This window comes from Poromitra crassiceps, assembly GCF_964638095.1.
Source record: "Poromitra crassiceps genome assembly, chromosome: 26".
In the NCBI taxonomy this organism is placed as follows: Eukaryota; Metazoa; Chordata; class Actinopteri; order Beryciformes; family Melamphaidae; genus Poromitra; species Poromitra crassiceps.
The window spans coordinates 19,909,922-19,932,119 of record NC_139640.1 but is presented as its reverse complement, the minus strand read 5'-3'; the positions used below and the strand labels follow the sequence as shown (position 1 = coordinate 19,932,119).

Genomic DNA, 22,198 nt, shown 5'->3' with positions numbered 1-22,198 from the left:
ATAGCCTACCACACAGCATCTTGTTAGTGTAGCCACATAGCCTACCACACAGCATCTTGTTAGTGTAGCCACATAGCCTACCACATAGCATCTTGTTAGTGTAGCCTCATAGCCTACCACACAGCATCTTGTTAGTGTAGCCACATAGCCTACCACACAGCATCTTGTTAGTGTAGCCACATAGCCTACCACACAGCATCTTGTTAGTGTAGCCACATAGCCTACCACACAGCATATTGTTAGTGTAGCGACATAGCCTACCACACAGCATATTGTTAGTGTAGCCACATAGCCTATGCTTCACTGACCACAGACAGTAGCACTTCACACAAATTCAGGTTTGTAACACATTCATGACATCCAGACAAGCATTTGTTTGGGCTATGTGTCATATTCATGAATACGGATACAAGCCTTATATCAGTTCTCATAATGTCTCATGTGGGATATAGGAGTGCAGCTTATAATGCAAAATCAATAGAAAAGTCCAGCTGGATATTGACATTTTTAAAGTGAAAAACATGCCATATAAATCTGTGTTGGAACTTAAGCTGCCTTTTCACACACTGCATGCCAACCCAGTCAGCAGAATAACAACACATTGGCCTGCAAACAGGTATACACTTTTCTTTCGTAACAAAACTGCATTTGACCTTTCTAAAACATGGCATTTCTCCAAACCTACAATCTGAAGGTGCATTTGAATCAAAACCGTGGGTTAATATAAAAACCTTGCAGCCTTTCCAACGTTAAACACAATAAAACAACTTTAACAACCCTTGGTTATGTTTAGGCAAGTAAAATAACTTAGGTGAGGGTTATGGTTTGGGTTAGGCTTAAATCACAAAAAAACGTTAATTGTGATTTATGGTTGAAATGTAGACTTTGAACATGCTGGGACTCGAAAACGGTGAAAGGCAAATGTGTACCCCCCCTCCATCCACCCCTTACTGGCCGCCAATATCAGACTCTGTCATGTACAGTGTTGGGGGTAACTCATTACAAAAGTAACATATTACATGTAATATATTACTTTCAGCAGGAACTCAGTAATATAACTTATTACTTATAGGATTTCAGTAATATTATACCAGTTACTTTGTCAAGTAACTCAAGTTACAAATTGAGTTACATTTTTTCTAATCAAAGCACATATTTAAATCATTTCCTAATCAAACTGTGTTTTTATGCAAATAACCACTATAGATGACAATAACAAAGGAAAAGGATAACATTTAGAATTTTGTATTGTTTACACTGACTTCAAGATGGTTGAAATTATTTTTCGGGCGATGTCATTCTGCTACTGCTGTTATTACAGTGAAAGTAATGCAAAAGTAGTGTAATAATAAGTAACGAGTTACTCTACACAGACAGTAATATTGTAAAGTAACTTATTACTTTCAAATGAAAGTAACTAGTAATATGTAGTATATTACATTTTGAAAGTAACTTGCCCAACACTGGTCATGTATTTGTGGTTCAGAAACATTGATCTGTATGTGTTGATTGCAGAAACATACAATGTCAACATTGTGTTATGGCGGGCAGGCTGGGCATGCTGTTTGCTGCTCCTCCATCACAGGTGTTTCCTCCTCCTTTCAGCGTGCTTTTCCCCCAGCCTTTACATCCAATCCACTTTATTTATAAAGCACATTTAAAACAACAGAGTTGACCAAAGTGCTGTACACTCAAACAAAAATAGCAGTGACAAAAGAAAATACTCAGCACACACAAGTAAGACAGAAGTTAAAATACTGACAAAAAACAGAAAGTAGAAAAAAAACGCGACTCCCATACTAGGTTCTAATTAAACGCCAAGTGGTAAATGTGTGTTTTGAGGCGAGATTGAAAGATGGGCAGTGTAGGGGCGGGGCCAGCCTAACATGCAGCGGGAGCTCCTTCCACAGTTTGGATCTCCCCTGAGCTTGAGCCTTGCCTTCTGGACGGCCAGAAGTGACTGGTGGTCAGCGGACCTGAGTGACCTAGTCGGGGCATACGGATATAAAAGCTCAGAGAGATAGGTTTGGGCTAATCCATTTAGCGATTTAAAAGTAAACAATAAAATCTTAAAATGGATTCGAACGAATCGAACGAACAGGCAGCCAGTGGAGGGAGGCCAGTACAGGGGTGATGTTTACATCAATACCAGATGGAAACTGATACAAGGCTTGCATCACTTGTCATGAGTGTGACATGCAACAGTTTAAAAGGCTTCTGTTCGGGTCATGAATATGCTGCTGAAGTTTCACAACCCCCCCCCCCCCCCCCTCCCCACACACACACACACACACACACACACACACACACACACACACACACACACACACACACACACACACACACACACACACACACACACCACTGCACGCATGCACTTACTCACACGACTAAGTATACACTGTAGTTATATGATCTTCTAGCGATCCTTTTGTGCACGGCTACATTTATATGGTAAATGATTGACAGTCAAGGCAAATGCATACTGTACATACATACACATACACTAGACTAGACATACACTAGACTGTAAATTCATGTAAATTCCCTGCACATTAATGCCTATTTAACTTAGCCTGTAAATTTCATGTACATTCAATGTAAACTCTTATTTAACTCCGACTGTAAATTGATGTAAATCCACTGCCTATTTAACGTCTATTTAACTCAGTCTGTAAATCTCATGTAAATCCAACGTAAATTCATATTTATCATCCACAGAACACTTCACCACTCATGTACATATTGTATATATTGACTCGATTTGATTGTACTTGCAACTTTGTGATTGTCTTTAGTTATCTTCCTACTTCTTATCTCTGTATATTGATGTGACCGCTACGCTGCATATACAGACACTGAGACAAATTCCTCGTATGTAACTTGCATACTGTGGCAATAAAAGTGATTCTGATTCTGACATACATACATACATACATACATACATACATAACATTACATTACATGAAACATTCCAATTCACTATAAGCAATGCATTTAGGAAATGGCATGTTCATACTGCCTTACAGAGTGATGTAAAGTGGCATGTATGGAATATTAATGGGGGAGGATGTATCTGCCTTTAATACACATGTTAAAAGGTCTGGACTCTGTCTAATTTATGGGCTTCTAATGAATGAAGTGAGTGAGCCCGGGCTGCTCTCCAGTGATCTGCTGCAGCTAAGGCCGACCCCAGGGCCAGTTGACTATCACCCAGATTGCACACGGGGGGAATATGCCTTTAAATGTGCCTCTTGGGGTTCTGTTTCCAGCCCAGGACAGAACAAAGTGAACAAACGGCCCAAGACCACATCCATCATTCAGGAGATTGGAACGCTTCCTCGAGTTTCTTGTCATGTTTAAAGCACAACGTCTGCCCTGCGGATCAAATTAAACATCTCAGCTGTCATTACATTGATATAGCAAACCTTCTCGAGGACAGGTGTTTGAAGGAAGGTGCACAGGAGCAGTGGAGGGAGAGAGGGATACAATTTCTTCTATAGAGACAGTCCGCATGTCTGGGAACGGCCACAAAATGTTAAACAGCTGGCGCGCGAGTGGGGTAAAACCGCCCATATATCTCATGGGCTGACTCACCAAAAGACGGTGCTGCGCCTCTAAACTACATGTTTGGGGGTTCTAGAGCAGAACACAAGACGTCTGCTCAGATGTGCATTTACTGCGGTGGTTAAATCCCCGATCGTGTCTGCCTGGGCTGGGCTATCAGCTAAATTCTAACTTTGCTGAATGGATAGAACGGGGGTTTTTACCCCACCCTGACCCCGCCCCCAGCCAGACTGAGCCAGCTAAACCAGCGTCTATGACGAGACGTGGCCTCAACCTATAAGGAGGGAGGAGAGTCGGCCTTTCATCATGGTTCATAAAAAGAATACCTTATAATCAAATGCACATCCTTGTTGGCCGGCCGAGAGCTTGATCTGGTTTGCTCATCTGATCTCATCCAATATTTGAAGTCATTAAACGTTGAGTTGAAGTGCTTGTTCTAATACTGATATATCAGAGATGACATTGCTTGATTGATTGATTGATTTTGTGGAATGGGGAAAAATCTAATCATAATAAAAATAAAAATAAATTACGAAGCGTTATTAAGAGCTAAATGATATAGACAGAGTAGCAGCAGTAATAACCACATACAAATAGCCAACAAATTCAATCACAAACTCTATTTCTATTTGTTATGGTTATTCTAGCACATTTGCCCTTGTCACGGTGGAGTGTATGAGGAAGAGGCAAACAGATTGACTGTTGCTCTCTACTTTATGGTTGTCAATAACAGTTTATTGATTAGATGTCTTGACAACACTCTTTTTTACAGCTAAACACACAGACACAGACGCTTGTCAATAGACTCCCCACTAGAGACAGCAGGAGGATCATTTCTCTGCGTGAGTGGTCATTGTCATCACTACTCCAAGCTATGAAAAAACAACACGCCGCGTTGGGCATTTGCATTGAGCAGCAGCGTGATCTAATGATCAGAGAAACCAGACCCAATTTCAACAAGCGTCCACTGTCCTTGCAGCAAGGCACTATGATGTCACGTGCATATGAGTCCGTTTCAGACTGAAAACATAGTTTGTCTAAGATGACAGGTTGAGAGGCGGGTCATAGTATGATGTCGATGATTTTATTTGACAATTCTGGGGACTGGATTGGGCTTTGGCCAATCCTGGCGTGTTCCACCTCCAAATCGAGTGGGATTCAGTGTTCCCCTCGGGAAGAGCCTTTTGACGGGAGGTTAGTGGCTGAGTGGAGCTCAGCGAGCCCCAGGCAGCCAGCTGCCTTCGTGTTGCCGAGCGGAGAGTGTAGCCCGTCGGCCTGGAATCTCCGAAGTGTGACCCCTGACAACCAAGCTCTCGGATGCGCGCGCCATTATCGCTGCTGTAAATACGATATCCCTGGAATGCACGTTTTAACGAGCCAGTTACATTTCTTTGCATTCTTAGAGATTATAGTTTTTGTTTTTTGTTCATGTTTCTAACAATTGGCCAAGTTAGTAGTTAGTTTATGGGATAGGAATTCTGCCAGATGACAGGCACTAGGCGCCATTTTCTACTTCATTTGGAAGAGAAAATTATCCTGAAATTAAGAGTTGATGGTTGAAATGGGGTAGAAATTTGATAGTACTAGGTGACGTCAGCAAACTGTACATTACTGTTATCAATGAAATCTTGAAAAATGAACTTTTGATGTGAAAAAGTGTGAAAAACTAAAGAAATTAGATTGTTGTGATTGTTTTGCATACATTATTAAATAGGTGCACTGCATACCCAGGTATTTGAACTAAAAGAAAAGAAAAAACATTTTTGGGTTCAGCTCGACTTTAAACCTGACCTCCCTGTGGAGGGGTGCAAGAGGATAGAGAATGTCCCTATGAAGGTCCCTGTGAGGTGCATGTGCCATTGCTTACTCAAAGCCATTGCACAAATCTATCTGTATTTTATGTAAGGAAACGATCCTATCCACCTTTCAGTCTGATGCTGAGTAATGTGGCTGTCAGTTTGTTTTGAGGTGAGCTTCGAATTGATGTATTCATGAAGTGCTGCTTTGACAAGCTACGTAGACCGCTACCAGGCTTCATAGAATGGAATATTTACTTCCCTGTCTGTATTTACTCCCCTGTCTGTCTGGTCCACTAGTGTACTTTTGAGGTGATTGCTATCTGAGACCATAGGCTTAACCAAGACTGTAGCCTACCTGTGATTAACCAAGGTTGGGAGATATATCAATAATCTATATAGTAAAGTAATGATAACAAGGGTGATAGGACTCTGTAGAGTACACATTACTCTAAAATTATACAGTATATTCAATGTTTATTTAGTATTTTGCATTCGGTTAGCATGGTATACAGCTATAGCGGAGATGTCCAGTAGCAGCATAGACACTGCGTAACGCGTCATCATTCAGAAACCACGCCCAAGATGGGGGAAAACAGAAAGCCCCCCTCCAATCCTGGCGTTCTCCTATCTCCTTGCACAAAAATATCGTATATACGGAAGATGAACTTACTTCCTTGACAGCTAGATCCACATTTTTCTTCTCGCCAATTCTCAATGGCTTCCTTGTTTTGCTCAGGAGTACAAAAAAACTTTAACTGACATTATCATCACATTATCATTATGTTGCACTTATAAATTATTAAAGTGCACGAGTGGGTGATAATAAATATAATTAAATGATTGGGAAGTGGGTGTTGGGTGGTCTTCAGCCTAATGGACCACCACCTCTGTAGGCTGAAGGTCTCTAAAGCAGATGGCTGCCTGGTATGGGGGTGTGCAGTGTTGTTACCCGCATCCTTGCTGGCTTTTTGTTCACCTAGTCATGCAATTCCTTTAACAGGAACAACTGGCATCCAAAAAACCAATCACCCACTCAGTAATGTGGGCAACACAATGGATGCTGTCCTTGGAAAACAGATGGTGGTGCCACCCAACCAGACTGTGATAGGGGACATGAAGATTCTTTCAACTGCTAAACTGCAAACATTGGATTAACATTGGTTGTGAGACACATTATCTCATGCCTTCTGGTTCTGCTCTTCACTAACAGGATTCTGGGCCAAAATATTTGACTGGTATTCTAAAGCCTACAAAATAGCCCTACAACCGGAGGCAGAACTCGCCATATTCGGCTGCTCGGAGTCCTCACTGAACTTTCCTACAGCTGTGCAACAATCTCTGACATTGGGGACAACAGTCGCCAAAAGACTCATTCTGAAGGAATGGAAGTCCTCCTCTTCACCTTCTTTTCAGGTGTGGCTGATGGACATGATCTCTGTTGTACAGATGGAGAAACTCAGGTCCCTGAGAACCAACACGCTTGGGAGGTTCTCAACTATCTGGGACCCGTTTTTGGCAACTTCTATGAGGTTAAGAATGACCAGTAACTGAGGTTAGGGGTGACGGTTGGCTCGCCCAGCTGGTATCTCATGGACCCTTTGCACGGGACCCCATGCACTTTTTTTTGTATAAAAAACACAGCATATGACACAGCAAATGCGTTCCCACATTTTGTGGGAACGCCCACAAAATGTTAAACGGCTGGCGCGTGAGTGGGGTAAAACCACCCATATATCTCATGGGCTGACTCACCAAAAGACGGTGCTGCGGCTCTAAACTACATGTTTGGGGGTTCTAGAGCAGAACACAAGACGTCTGCTCAGATGTGTGTTTACTGCGGTGGTTAAATCCCTGATCGTGTCTGCCTGGGCTGGGCTATCAGCTAAATTCTAACTTTGCTGAAATGATAGAACGGGGGAATTTACCCCACCCTGACCACGCCCCCAGGCTAACCCAATGTCTATTGTGGGCGTTCCAAGAGCCTGTATGGGCGTTCCCAGACATGCGGACTGTCTCTATAGCACCCAAACTCTAATTCTAGTAGGTTAGTCCTCTACCATACCTTAGAGTACATGGCACCACTCAGGACCAGGCCATTGCGTATCCAGATGATGGAGGCAGCAGGTTTGGCATTGTCAGCATGGCATGTGAGGTTCAGGTGGTCACCGGCCCGTAGACTCACTACCGGGGCGTCCACTATCACCGGGTCATCAGGTGGAACTGTGGAGAGAGATTGTGATGAGTTTAAATGAAATATGAATACATGTGATGATTTTTGTGGACATCACGTACAGTATGGATGATGTAAACAAAGGCACAATATTTAAAATGACTGAACAAGACTAGCATGTTCAAATGCCAACACGATTGTACATGTAACTAGCCTACAGTATACACATACAACATACAATTTGCCCTTTCAATAATGCTTTTCTTGTAAACCTGTACTAATTCAGATCTATATCAGAGTGACTTTCTGGAGGGAAGGGGCCTTTGAACTGTGATTTTAGGGTCTTACACACTGGAAAACATATATATTACTGTTCACTGTATGCACCCAAATCTAAGATCCTTGAATAGTTTTCTCAACACTTGGTGTTCGCAATTTTGCATCCCCTTGAGGTGTTGATTTGACTATTTTAGAGAGATGATAGCTTCTCCTATTGTTTAAAGATGAAAGTGTGTATGAGTCCTAAGGCTGTGTTTACTTAGTGTACCGGTAATCTAATTAGCACTTGAGCTCACAGTAGTTTACAGTAAAGAGTTTTGTTTTTAGAACAGAACATAATTACTTTATTTTCTCATTTGTCAGCATCAGCTAGTGCTATCACACTACTCTCTGGCAATGACAAAACTCAGGTGTGGGCTAGGGCTGTGAAACTTCACTGGCCTCACGATTCGATTACGATTCAGAGGGCTACGATTCGATTCGATTATCGATGCGTCTCGATGCATCTTCAATCGATGGATCACTATTTTTCTCAATACATGATTTATTTTTTCTCACTTTCTTTTTTCTCACTGTGTGGCTACTTTTAAAATAAAAGTGCATTTGGAATTGCATTGTATTATGATCCAAATAAACAACTGCATGTACTTCCATTATATTTTTATTCGATTATTTAAAAAAATTAATAAAATAATAATAATAATAATAAAATAATCGATTTTTGACATTTGTGAATCGATGCAGAATCGTGCACATCCGCATCGTGATGCATCTTATAATCAATTGTTTTTGACACCCCTAGTGTGGGCACATATCCTGGTATCTACAGTATGCTTTTCCTCACCAGAATAGCTGTATAATGGTACATGGATGTGATTTCAACCTTTGTTTAGAGTGGCATGATCAAGTGCAAAGAAAGTAATCTCGCTGTAGTAAGATATATTAGTCTTCCTTTCACGGATGGCAAAGAGGTCAGGTGAGTCAAAGGAGCGCCGGCTTGTAAAAGAGATTGAAATAAACTCGAAGCGAAGAAGGAGACAAAAAGTGACCAAGCTAATGGCAGAAGAAGCATGGAGGCTGCGGAAGAGGGCACTGATTACATTCTTCTGATCACCCCGGATTTTATTCAGACTTGAGTGAATTATTGATTTGAGCACGCAGCTCATTAGGTAGCAGATCTGGGGCAAGCCTAAATCAAAGCAACGTGCATATGGCACATCCTGAGTGCTCGGAAGAAAGGAAGGGAGAAATGGAAAAGAGAGAGAGACTAAGAGAGGGATAGAGAGGGAGAGCGCCAGATGAGTTCAATACAGCGTGCTCTCGCCCTTAAATCTCAATATGCACTTTATTTGCAGCGAGGAGATCAGCCCTGCTCCCATGTTACATAGCCAGGAGACAGCCCTGCTCCCATGTTACACAGCCAGGAGACATCCCTGCTCCCATGTTACACAGCCAGGAGACAACCCTGCTCCCATGTTACACAGCCAGGAGACAACCCTGCTCCCATGTTACACAGCCAGGAGACAGCCCTGCTCCCATGTTACACAGCCAGGAGACAACCCTGCTCCCATGTTACACAGCCAGGAGACAGCCCTGCTCCCATGTTACACAGCCAGGAGACATCCCTGCTCCCATGTTACACAGCATGGAGACAGACCTGCTCCCATGTTACACAGCCAGGAGACAGCCCTGCTCCCATGTTACACAGCCAGGAGACAGCCCTGCTCCCATGTTACACAGCCAGGAGACAGCCCTGCTCCCATGTTACACAGTGAGGAGACATCCCTGCTCCCATGTTACATAGCCAGGAGACAGCCCTGCTCCCATGTTACACAGCCAGGAGACAACCCTGCTCCCATGTTACACAGCCAGGAGACAGCCCTGCTCCCATGTTACACAGCCAGGAGACAACCCTGCTCCCATGTTACACAGTGAGGAGACAGCCCTGCTCCCATGTTACACAGTGAGGAGACAGACCTGCTCCCATGTTACACAGCCAGGAGACAACCCTGCTCCCATGTTACACAGGGAGGAGACAGCCCTGCTCCCATGTTACACAGGCAGGAGACAACCCTGCTCCCATGTTACACAGCCAGGAGACAACCCTGCTCCCATGTTACACAACTCTCTGCTTCAGAGCTTTGGAACTCTCTAGTGGTAATTGTATGCGACTGTGAACGTTGCTGCCTGGATACGCTAGCCGGTTGGTGGCTAGGTTAGCTATCTCTCAACGAACGGAGTGAGTGGACGTTTACAGCACTACAGCCTCGGAAAGAGTGGACTTTCCGGCGAGAGTGGCCAAGAACTCTCTGTTCCAGAGCTTGGACCCTCTACATCATCCCTTCTTCATCTCGCGCCTGCTAACCTGGCTGGGTCTGTCTGGGCCCGGTTAGCCGGTGACAGTCAGCCTCTGGTAGCCGCTAGCTCGTCCGACGAGCTACAGCGCTGAGAACCAAGGACCCTGTGCTTGTTATCAGAGCTTGGTAATATCTTACAAGAACTGCCGGATGACGGGACTGGACATACACATTGTGTGAGTGCTTGTTAACTTGGCTTAGCTATCTTAGCTAGTCCAAAAGAAGATCAGGGCTGTGGCCTGCGGCCAGCGGCTAACTGCCGCAGCTAGCGACGACCGGAGCTAATCTAGCTGTTGCTATCGGGACTATGCTCAGGATCACGCGATCATGCCAGCGGATGATACGAGTGGATCAGCATGTCCTCGCGCCAAACCCGAGGTATATAAGTCTGAAGATGGGAGAGTGATTGTAGAGGATGAGCTACTGAACTTTGTTGTCATTAAAATGAGAACTGTGGCACATGATGAGATCGTTATGTTGGTCACAAACAACTTCTCGTCCGAGTGGATTGAAGAGTCCAAACTGCTGTTGTTTGATTTGTGCAAGCAGACCACAATACGTAACGTCAAGCATAATGGCGTACAGAAAGACAGTAGAAACATTAAAGACTGTATGAAGGTAATAAATGAGTGTGGTGATGGTATCCCCAGGTTCGTCTCCCACTATCTGGACCGGCTCCCACCGGTGGGTTTTGGCAGCATCGATGCCTCTGCCCTGCTCAGTAGAGTTGCACAGCTGAGCTGGGAAATAACCAGAGTGAGGGATGCCCAGGACGACCAGAGAGGCGTCAATGAGAGAGTGGGGGCGGATGCAGCGTCCATCGATCGTCGGCTGACCGCGGTGGAGAAGCTTCGTGGATCCTCTGGCCGGGCCCACGTTGTGAGTGAAATCCCAGCGGCAGTGAATGGGCCCCGTGGATCCTCTGGCCTGGCCCACGTGGCGAGAGAGAGCCCAGCGGTGGTGAATGGACCCCGTGGATCCTCTGGCAGGGCCCATGGGGCGAGAGAGAGCCCAGCGGCAGTGAATGGGCCCCATGGACCCTCTGGCCGGGCCCATGGGGTAGGTGATGCATCTTTCTTCCAGGAGAGAGGGGACCCAGCTTCAGCTGCGCCTGGTCGCCAGCTGGAGGAGGTGACCTCGGGCCCTCTGCCGCAGTCCCCGGCATGGAGCGTTGTCGTTGGGAGGGGGATGCACCGGCCCAAGAAACCTATGGCCGCTTCGGTGCAGCCCGTCAAGAAGAGGGCGATGCAGGTTATTGGTACCTGTGCCCAGGGAGACATCGGAGTGGTCAAGACGAGGCGGGTGAGTGTCTTTGCCACAAGGTTCTCCTCTGACCTCGAAGCAGAGCAGCTGGCTAAGTATATTGGGGACAAACTTGGCCGCGTTGTTAACTGTGAACGTATTGAGACTGTGAGCAACCGATACAGCTCCTTTAAAGTAAGTGCAGAGTGCAATGATGTCTCTGAGATGTACAAGCCTGATCTGTGGCCTGAAGGCTCTATGGTCAGGCGCTACTATGAACCTAGCAAGAAGGGTGCTGTGGTGGCCAACTTGACCTCTCCCCCTCCTGCTGTAAATGAGCTGTCAACGGATGGACAGGCGGTGGGGAACAATATAACATCTCTCCTGCCAGTCAATGTGTAACTATGCGGGTGGGCTCTTTTAACTGTCGTGGACTGCGTCTTGGCAGCGGAGCTGGGGACCGGGCTCGGCATGTAGCTGTTGACAATTTGCTGCTCAACTGTGACATATTATGTCTACAAGAGACATTCCTCCCGAAACAAGACCTGGGCCTCTTAAATTCTTTTAATGATAACTTTCATGGAGCTGGTGAGTCAACAACTGACCTGTCCATGGGAATTGTGAGGGGGAGGATATCGGGAGGTGTCGCTGTCCTCTGGCACAAAAAGCTGGACACAGTCATTAGTGTTATTAGGCTCGAAGTTGATTGGTGTATTGCGGTTCAGTATAAATCCAACAACAGAGAGTTTATTGTTCTTAATGTGTACACGCCTTATGAATGTAAAGACAATGAGGATGACTACATGTTTAAACTTGCTTTCATTAATTCTTTTATACAGGATAATCACTTGTATTTATGTGGTCGGTGACTGGAATGCTGATATTTCAAATGGTAGGTCTTTATTTGCAAGACACCTAATACAGTTCTGTGATGACAACGTACTCACTTTATCCAGCCAAGTGTTCTTGCCAGCTGATAGCTATTCTTACATCAGTGAAGCCTGGCACACAACTTCATGGCTCGACCACTGTGTTAGTACGGCTGATGCACACGCCACTTTATGCTCAATTGAGATTGTGTATGAGGCCTCTATGAGTGACCATATTCCTTTTATCTTAGATATTAAGTTGGACAGTCTCCCTGAGCTGACCCAGGAGGTTAATAGCTTGAGGGCCAAACTAGACTGGTCTAAACTCACAGATGAGGATGTCCTGTTTTATTATGGGAGAACTGATGCTCTTTTAAATAATGTGTCTCTTCCACATGATGCAATTCTGTGCACTGATATTAACTGTTGTGATTTAATTCACAGAAAAGCCCTCTGTGCTATGTATGACGGCATAGTCAAAACCCTGTGTGAGGCCAGCAGCCCTTATGTTACACACTCTAACAGGAAATTCAGTGGAAAGCCAGGCTGGAACAAACATGTTCTTGCGCATTACACTGCAGCTAAGGAGGCTTTCAGCGATTGGGTTCTGGCAGGCAGACCTAGACATGGGTCAGTACTTGACCGTAAGAAGCTCACACATGCTAGTTACAAATCTGCCATTCGATTTATCACTCGGCATGAGCATAATATGAGAGCAGACTCATTGGCTGGGAAACTCCTTGGCTGTAATGTAACTGGCTTCTGGAAAGAGGTGAAAGCATTGAACCGAGGCAGTACGCTGCTGCCATGCACAATTGAGGGTGTAGCTGGAGCTGATAACATAGCTGAGATATGGAGGCAGCACTACTCTGCACTTTTTAATTGTGTCAAAAGTGACCCTTTTAATATAGGCAGCATCCCCAATAGTGAGGCTGTTGGAGTCACTGCGAGTGAGGTGCTTCAGGCAATATCTCAGCTGGCTGATAACAAAGCCAGCGGCCTTGATCATATCACTGCGGAGCATCTAAAACATGCCAGCCCCAGGGTTGCGGTCCTGCTTGCCATCTGTTTTACAAGCCTGATGTCACACGGGCTGCTGCCTGACTCCATGCTGTCCGTCACACTGGTGCCGGTCATCAAGGACAAGGCAGGTAAGGTGGGAAGCATGGACAACTATAGGCCCATTGCACTTGCTAGCATCATTTCTAAGGTTTTAGAGAGAATTTTATTAGATCGTTTAAGCTCTTTTCTTATCACTACTGACAATCAGTTTGGCTTTAAAGCTAAGCATGGTACTGACCTTTGTATCTATGCATTGAAAGAAGTGATTGGTATGTATAAAGGTAAGAATTCATCAGTTTTAGTTGGATTTATTGATGCGTCAAAAGCATTTGATAGAGTCAACCATCAGAAACTGTTTTCAAAGTTGAAAGAGAGGGGCGTGCCTGGTAATATTATTAGAATTTTGTCATACTGGTATACTAACCAGAGCATGCAGATTCGATGGGGCGATAAAGTCTCTGCACCTTTTAAGGTTGGGAATGGGGTCCGACAGGGGGGGATTCTCTCCCCGGCCCTCTTCAATCTCTACATGAATGACCTCTCTGTACAGCTCAGCAACTGTAGAACGGGATGTGTGCTTGGTAACACTCTGATAAATAATTTTATGTATGCAGATGATTTGGCCATCCTGTCTCCTAGCAGTGCTGGGTTTCAACAGCTGCTGAATATATGTTCTGATTATGGTGTAAAATGTGATGTGAAATATAATGCTAAAAAGAGTGTCATCATGATCTGTAGAACAAGAGAGGACAAGGACCTTTCTTTTCCTTCATTCTATCTGTCAGGTCAGGTTCTGACAGTGTGTGATAGAACAAAGTATTTGGGTCACATCATTACTGACCAACTGAGTGATGATGATGACCTATACAGGCAGAGGCGTATGCTGTATGCTCAAGCCAACATTTTGAGGAAGAAGTTCTACTTTTGTTCTAATGATGTCAAGATAAACTTGTTTAGAGCTTACTGCACTCCTCTGTATACTGCCCCCTTGTGGGTAAAATATAAGCAGACAAGCATTAAAAAGCTGCAGGTTGCTTATAATGATTGTATGAGGGTTCTACTTAGAAAACCCAGATGGTCGAGTGCCAGTCAATAGACCCTTCTCACGGGGGCCATTTTGTGTCGAGAAGCCAGGGTAAACACAGGTGCAAGCAAAACACTAATGAGGGTTTCCAAATCCCAATCATGGAAGTTGGAAACCCTCATTAGTGTTTTGCTTGCACCTGTGTTTACCCTGGCTTCTCGACACAAAATGGCCCCCGTGAGAAGGGTCTATTGTTTTGTGAAGTAGGAGTGTGCACTTTTCATGCTCTTCTGAGAAATCTGACGTTTAAGTTTATTTGTCGTTTGAATGTATCTCATAATTTGATTATCATGCTGCTGACTCAACCCAGTTTCAGTAGTGTGAAATACCAATCGTGCATTTGGAAACACTGGTATAGTGCCTTACTTTAGTGTTCTGATTGTTTTATTTTTTGTGTTTTAAATGTAGTGTTTTTTGCTTGTGTGTCTTCTTATTGGACCTTATGTGTCTGTCAATAAAGAGTTGATTGATTGATTGATAACCAACACAACTCACCCAGGGAAAGCTAAAAGCTAAAGCTAACGATAGACGTTTTCAAGGGATTTTCTTGGGATGATGAGAGGAGATGTTTTGCCAGGTTTAACGTTAGTAGGACACACGCTGGATGGATCAAACGCGGACTTAACACAGCGCAAATGCCTGGGTAGGCTAGGCGGACGGAGTGGAGGTAACATCTCCCTGCTCTTTAGCCTACTCACCGGCTGATTTGTGCCACTTATAAAGGGACGCAAGGGGCTTGTTGACACAGAGTCTGGCGCGTGTGTGGACTGTGGACGTGAGTAAAAAGGAAAATAGAATGAAGAAAGCGCTGCGTCATACAAATGACGGACAATATTGCCGTAAAGAGTGTGATTTGCAACACAACGATATAAACGATAGAGCATCATATCAGACGAAATACATTTTCTATCGTCCAGACAAAATATATCGTCATATCGCTCAGCCCTACTCTCATATTCACATCAGGGGCAGTTTTAGCATCAGAGCTTTGGGTGGGCTCAGCCCACCCAAAGGTCATGGACCACTGAACCCCTAGGGGGGTCCGGGGGCATGCCCCCCCGGGAGAAAATTTTGTACAGTTTCAAGTAAAAATGGATCAAACTGGCACACTTTGAGATCAAAATGAAGAGACTAGATCTATGAAGAACTACACACATCAATATCTTCTTTACCGTTCTGTGGTTTTACAGCAATGAAAAAATAATTGTTTCCCTATATATACTATATATATTTTGCATACAGGTTACTATGGTAGAATTATGCTTGCATAAATAATACCAAAATCACTTCAGGGGAGTTTCAAGTAAAGTAACATTTTGCTTTGTAGGCAAAACAAAAGTAAAATTAAATCAAAAGGGAACTTCCTAACTTATTCCTAGCTGGAATAATATTCTGACAAGATAATAATATACTGTAAGCACTAAAGCAGGAGTTTGCAGTCAACTAGTTGAAATTAATATGTGGCAGTATTTGTGGGTGTCAAAATCTATGTAGGGTGTACCACCACAAATAGATCAGTGTATGGGAAACACTGACTATTAAATTGTGTGACTAGAAAGACACCAATAAATCTGAGAAAATGTACTTTAATTTTGAACAACAGCACTACAACGGTGGCATTACAAATGGTATTATGAAATTATTGTGGGGAAAAAAAAGAATGCCACTTTTTTTCATGAACTTTAAGCAGAAAATTAAAAAATAGTTTTAAAGCAAAAATAAATAATAAATAAAGATCATTTTAACATTGGCTCAACCAGCCCATCTTACTGACCACCAGGGGTCCTGGTCCTTAATCCCTTTTTATTACTACCATGCCACTGGTACTGTACACAAACAAGGCTGTTTAAATATCTGCCTTGCACTCCCTTAGAGGGAAATAACAAGCCTGTAAGAACTTTTATTGAGATACTGAACTAACATCACAGCAAGACATAAGTGATGCCATGCATGCATGTTAAGCTGAAAATGTTTGTCACTTATGCCATATGTTTCTCAAAAAACATCGCATCCATTTACACCCGCTTTACTGCGAGCTAGCATGACATGGCTGGCTGGTGCCATGGTAGCCTACCTACCTTCCTCCAGTCCACCTGTTTGTCTGGCAGGCACAGCAACAAGTTCTTTTGTTTAGCCTACGAAACAACGTTACGTGCTAATTTGCATATCAATATGCGCTAATTAAGTAACTACTAACGACTCTGACTGCTCAATGCTCACCTCAGTTTCATTGATCATGAGTGGGGAGAACGATTGTGTGGACTGTGGAGGACCACTTCACTGCTGTAGCCTACTGTGTGTGTGACCTGTGTGAAGTGATGTGGGATTAGGCAGATAGATGGAGGAGGGAGCGCCTACGCAGCCGCGGTTCTAGAAACTTTTCGGGTGGGCTGAACCCCCCTAAATTTTTGTCTCAGCCCACCCTAAGAACATAGAGGGGGGGGGGAACACGCACACAGGGCATTGAGTGTAGTCAGAAACTGCTACTAATGACCACCATGGATTTGGAGAGGAGAAGAAGAAAAGAAAAAAAAGAAAAAAAAAAAAAAAAAAAAAACATTTTTTTTGCCTCTATTTTTTTGGGTGGGCTGAGACTATTTTTGGGTGGGCTAAAGCCCACCCAAAAACGGCCTAGAACCGCCCCTGATTCACATCATTGTGGCAGTATTGATTGTGGCCTTATGTCCAGCTATAGTGTGTGTACAGAGGACAAAGGTATTAGCAGCAAGCCCAATGGCATTCCCTCATTACTCATTACAGCCCCAGCCCCTTCCTGACAAGCTGCAATCGGTGGCCATCTTCACTAGGTGGCCACACACACACACACACACACACACACACACACACACACACACACACACACACACACACACACACACAGAGCTTTGTTATTGGCTCTTCGTCATCTTCCTCCAGTAGACATGTTGGGACCTGACGGAGTGCAGTGTGTGTGGTGAATGGGGGGAACGGACATTGCACTAGTTGTTAGTAATGAGCCAAAGAAGATCGAAAATGAGTGTTGCAGAGATTTTTAAGTGATTTGGTTACTTTCATCTCCATTAGTACATCATGGTGAGTAATTATTTTCATAAAGCAAAGGGGAAAGTATTTATTTTAATGCTTTTGGTGGAATGCCACTGTAGACAATATTGTGTTGAGGAATGTTTAAACCCATTTTTATCATGTTTTACTTTTAGACACATAACAGATTAAGATACTCTTAACTTTTGATCTGAGAGAGCTGCCTCAGTCATTCAAAAAGTTATGGGAGCGTTTCTAATTCATGGAAATATCAAAGAAATTGAATATCAAATTTTCACCATGTGAAGGTTTTTTGCATGGCCACCACACATATTTGTCCATTTGTGACTGTAGTATGCTGATACTCTTAAGTATTCATAGCTTTCAAGGGGCGTTAGGTGCTGCCGGGAACGCCCACCTGACGGTCAAAAAAAAACTTGTTCATTCCGTTGCCAGCCGAGTCGACTAGTTTCTCACGCTGTGTTTGTTCAGCCGTTTGTACACACGTCTTTGCGGCCAACATTTCATCAAAGGTAAGCTCAAGTAACGTTACAATAATGATTAAAATACCCCGTTAACGTTACTTGAGCTTACCTTTGATGAAATGTTGGCCGCAAAAACGTGTGTACTTTGATGGTAGAAAAAAAGCCATTTGGCCTCCCCAGCGACTGAACCACGTCTAATCGCACAAATCCACAACCTCCTCCTGTCTGAGTTTTCTTTCTCCGACGGGATTCTGTAAAAGCACAAGCCAGGCGTGTCTCCTCGTCGGTTAGTGCAACCGATAGCACAACAGGTATCCGGCATTTTGGCTGAACAAACACAGCGTGAGAAACTAGTCGACTCGGCTGGCAAGTTTTTTTTTTTACCGCCAGGTGGGCGTTCCCGGCAGCACGTAACACCCCTTGAAAGCTATGAATATATGGAGAGTATTAATTTATAACGTTAGGGTTGTACTACAAACCAGGTTTTACGAGTGAGAACGAGAGCTCTCACTCTAGTGCATAGTTCGCTGCGCACGCAGCCCAATGGAAGATTGTCATTTTGCTCCGAAAAATTACTTTACATTAAAACCGTCCACCCACCCGTAGGTGGCGTGGTGCCCCCTGGGGCTGACGTGGTTCCACGTGACTATGTCAGGCCCTGTCAGCCCAGGGATAGCCACTCATTTCTTCCAGCCAGCTGAGATCCGACGTAATCAACGACGCATCGACGCAGCAAGGCTGGGTAGTGAGAGCTCTCGTTCTCACTCGTAAAACCTGGGTTGTAGTACAACCCTAACGTTTTACTTCGTTTCGAACTCAAGCTCTCACTCTAGTGCCAAATTCAACCGCCCTTGCTGCCGGGAGCACCCCACAGGGCGACCCGAAAGGCATCGGTGAACCACGGCCGTATGGCAACGTTCATGCCTGACCGTCTGACATATTAGAGTGGCAACGATACTACTTCCTTGCCACCGACAGCACCGCGTGCGCGAACCGCGAACCGGACACGTCGAGACTGTAGTACCTGACAAACGTGTGATGAGAGGACCATGAGGCCGTGGCACACATGTCCTCCACCGAAACACCACGCAACAACGCAGAGGATGTCGCAACACCTCGCGTAGAATGCGCCTTGATACCCTCCGGGGGTATCTTACCCATCGCAGAGTATGCCAACGCGATCGCCTCCACTATCCAGTGTGATAAGCGATCCTTGGAAAGGGGCCCACCCTGGGCCTTCTGCCCAAAGCAGACCAACAAGCTTCCAACGGAGGCGGACGCATTTCTTCTCTCTCCAGTCCTCCCTCTCCTACTCCCTTCCCCTCTCCCCCTCATCCCTCTGCTTCTGCTACCCGGAGCCAATCTTGCATTTGTCTCTTCGAAACTACAAATATGGATTATATGGCTGGTCTCTCAACGAATTCGACAAAATTATTGTGGGGTCCGGGGAACCCCCCCTCTGCCCAGACGGGACCTTCGCCGCGGGATACGGGAAGACAGCAGTCATTGACCCTAGGCTGCACGTCACGATAAACGAGATGAGCGGGGCAGTGAGTACTTGGACTATTGCGATTTCTGATCTGAATCGTAAAAATGGATTACTTCTTGGAGATATCACTGCCGCTGCGCCGAAGTGTTTAAAACCGAGGATCAGGACTGACTCGTGTGAGGAATGTTGTTGATCCTACACCCACCGGGGAAAACCAAAACAACAGATTTAATCTGGCCACCTGCTAAGCCGTCAAGGACACTAGCAGCAAAACTCTCCTGAAGCCCTGAGTGCAACCTGCGTCTCCAACATCACCCCCCCGCCCTGACAATCTGACGCCTGAACTCTGGACTGAATTGACGAGGCCATCTCCACAGCAACGCTGTGTTCAGCCGGAGGAGGCTCAGACTACACACACACACAAACACCCATGGACCCTAAGGACTCACAGGCCAATACACGGTCACGCACGCACTCCCCCAAACCCCCCCCCCTCCCGCCCCCCCTCCCCTAAACCCCACCCCCGGCCTCCAGCAACTCCCCCCGCTTTGCAACCCCCCCCCCACCCCCCTTCCCTCCCACGAAGAACCAAACCGGCGCTGTAATGGCAGCCTCCCTGGTGTCGTGGTGTGGGTTGTCTTTGCTGGTAACCCTGTACATTTACAACAAATGTATCTGTATTGTATAATATTGAAGTGTGCCTTTATTACTTTTTCTAACTAGTAATAATGTGAATTCTGAGTTATTTCCAGGCTGGGGGGACTGCGGAGGCAACATTCTCTTTCTAGTCCGACCGCACGCGGACTTGTCCGGCAGTGCGGTCCCCCGGAGAGCTCTCAACCAACAATGGGCCCACGGCGCCATTGATGGTGGACTTGTCCTGAAGCAGAGCCAGGTGAACCGCCTTCAGCTCTAGCACGTTTATGTGGCGAAGCTCCTGAGCCTCCCACCGGCCGAAAAATGCCCGCAAATCGCACCCCATCCCCAGAGGGAGGCGTCGGTGCGAATCACCATCCTGAGCGGGACAGGGCCCAACCGAGTACCTCTCGAGAGGTAACGGGGGTCCGCCCATATGGCCAGCGCCTGCCGAGCCTGACCTGTCAGAGGAACCCTGCGATGACGGTCCCCGGCCGGGTCCAGGCGAAGCCTGAGGAACCAGATTTGGACTACGGGTGCATGTGTAGCCCCCCAGTGGGAGCACATGCAGTGCTGAGGCCATCAGGCCCAACATCACTGTGCACTGATGCACTGACACCGAGGGCACAGACCTAACGTCCTTGGCTTGCTGTCCGCACCGTGTGAGCCTGTCGCTCTGGCGAAAGGCTCGCAGGGAGTCTAGCTCGAGCCCCAGGAAGGTCGCCGCCTGCGCTGGGACGAGGCAACTCTTCTGCCAGTTCACCAAAAACCCTAAGGTTTGCCGGTGATCGGTCACCACCTTGGTATGTTCCGTGACCCTCGAGTCGGCCATCTCTATGAGAGCGTCATCGAGATATAGGAAGACGCGGATCCCCCTCGTGCGGAGGGGAGCCAAGGCTGTCTCCACGCACACCGTGAAGGTTCGCGGGCTTAAAGACATGCCAGATGGCAAGACACAGAACTCGTAAGCCTTCCCCAGGAAGGAGAACCTCAGGTATTTCCTCTATGTCCTGACCACGTGGACATGGAAGAACGCATCTTTCAGATCCACGGAAGTAAAGAAATCCCCCTGTCTCAAGGCGTTGAACAGGCGGGGAAGAGAACGGGAACTTCCTCAGCGCCTGAGGTCCAATTCTGGACGCATGGAGCCGTCCTTCTTGGGCACGACAAGTACCTGTGGTAGAACCCAAGCGCACCTCTGCCTTGGGAACCGAGCGAATCCCCCCTTGGCGAGGAACGAATAACCTCCTTGTGGAGTATGTCCATGGACTCCCCCTCCACGGCCGTATCGGGGGTCCCGTCGAACATGGGTGGGGGCCTGGCAACTGTAGAGCGTATCCCTTCTGGAGGGTGCGCCGTTTAATGGGGACGGGGAACATAGATGCTCCCAGGCATCGAGCCTGTTGGCTTACAAGATGGTCTCTTGTGGCCAAGGAGTGGAACCCGTCCTGAGTATATTGTTGGGCACCAGGACCTGATCCGGAACCCTGATGGGGGGGCAGGACGTGAGAGGCTACGCCCCCCTGCCGCATGGTCAGTTCCGAAGAAGCTGTGCATGCTGGGGGAGAATTTCTTAAGCAAGCTCCGCCTACTGCCGCGCCCTGTGGGTGCGTTGTATCGAAGTAACCCCCCCGCCGTGCGACTTTCGCAGGCTGGGGGGGGGGACTGCGGAGGTAACGTTCTCTTTCGAGTCCGGCCGCACGCGGACTTGTCCGGCAGTGCGGTCCCCAGGAGAGCTCCCGACCAGCAATGGGCCCACGGCGCCATTGATGGTGGGCTTGTCCTAGGAGCCTCTAGCCGAGGCCAGGCCGTAGCCATGGACCAACGGCGAGCCTTGATGACGGGTATGAGACCCTGGGGGAGCTCCCGACCGAACTCGGGCCTTGGGCACCGAGGACGGTGGGCCTAAAGCTACAAGCCACAGGCTGGAACTGAGCCCAGCCTTGGTGAGCCAACCGGTGAGCTTGACCTGAGCGCTGCCAACCGAGGCCAGGCCGTGGCCATGGACCAAGGTGCGCTGTGCCCCCTGTCAGGCTCCCTGCACTTGCAGGGGACGCCCCAACAAGGGGAATGCGACCCATGGAGAGCTCCCAACCACCCCGGGCCCTGGGCACCAAGGGCGGTGGGCTTGTCCTTAG

General features: G+C 46.4%; 1 protein-coding gene across 1 annotated transcript in view; it reads right to left on the bottom strand.

Moving 5' to 3' along the window:
• Nucleotides 1–22,198, bottom strand: part of LOC310798682 (kin of IRRE-like protein 3) — a gene marked incomplete at both ends in the record, with an annotated part of 236,937 nt that overhangs the window by 163,162 nt on the left and 51,577 nt on the right. Inside the window, one exon of the mRNA XM_083661238.1 lies at nt 7,429–7,586. Within this exon, the coding sequence (XP_083517364.1) occupies nt 7,429–7,586 (158 nt within the window). The remainder of the gene's footprint in view (nt 1–7,428; nt 7,587–22,198) is intronic.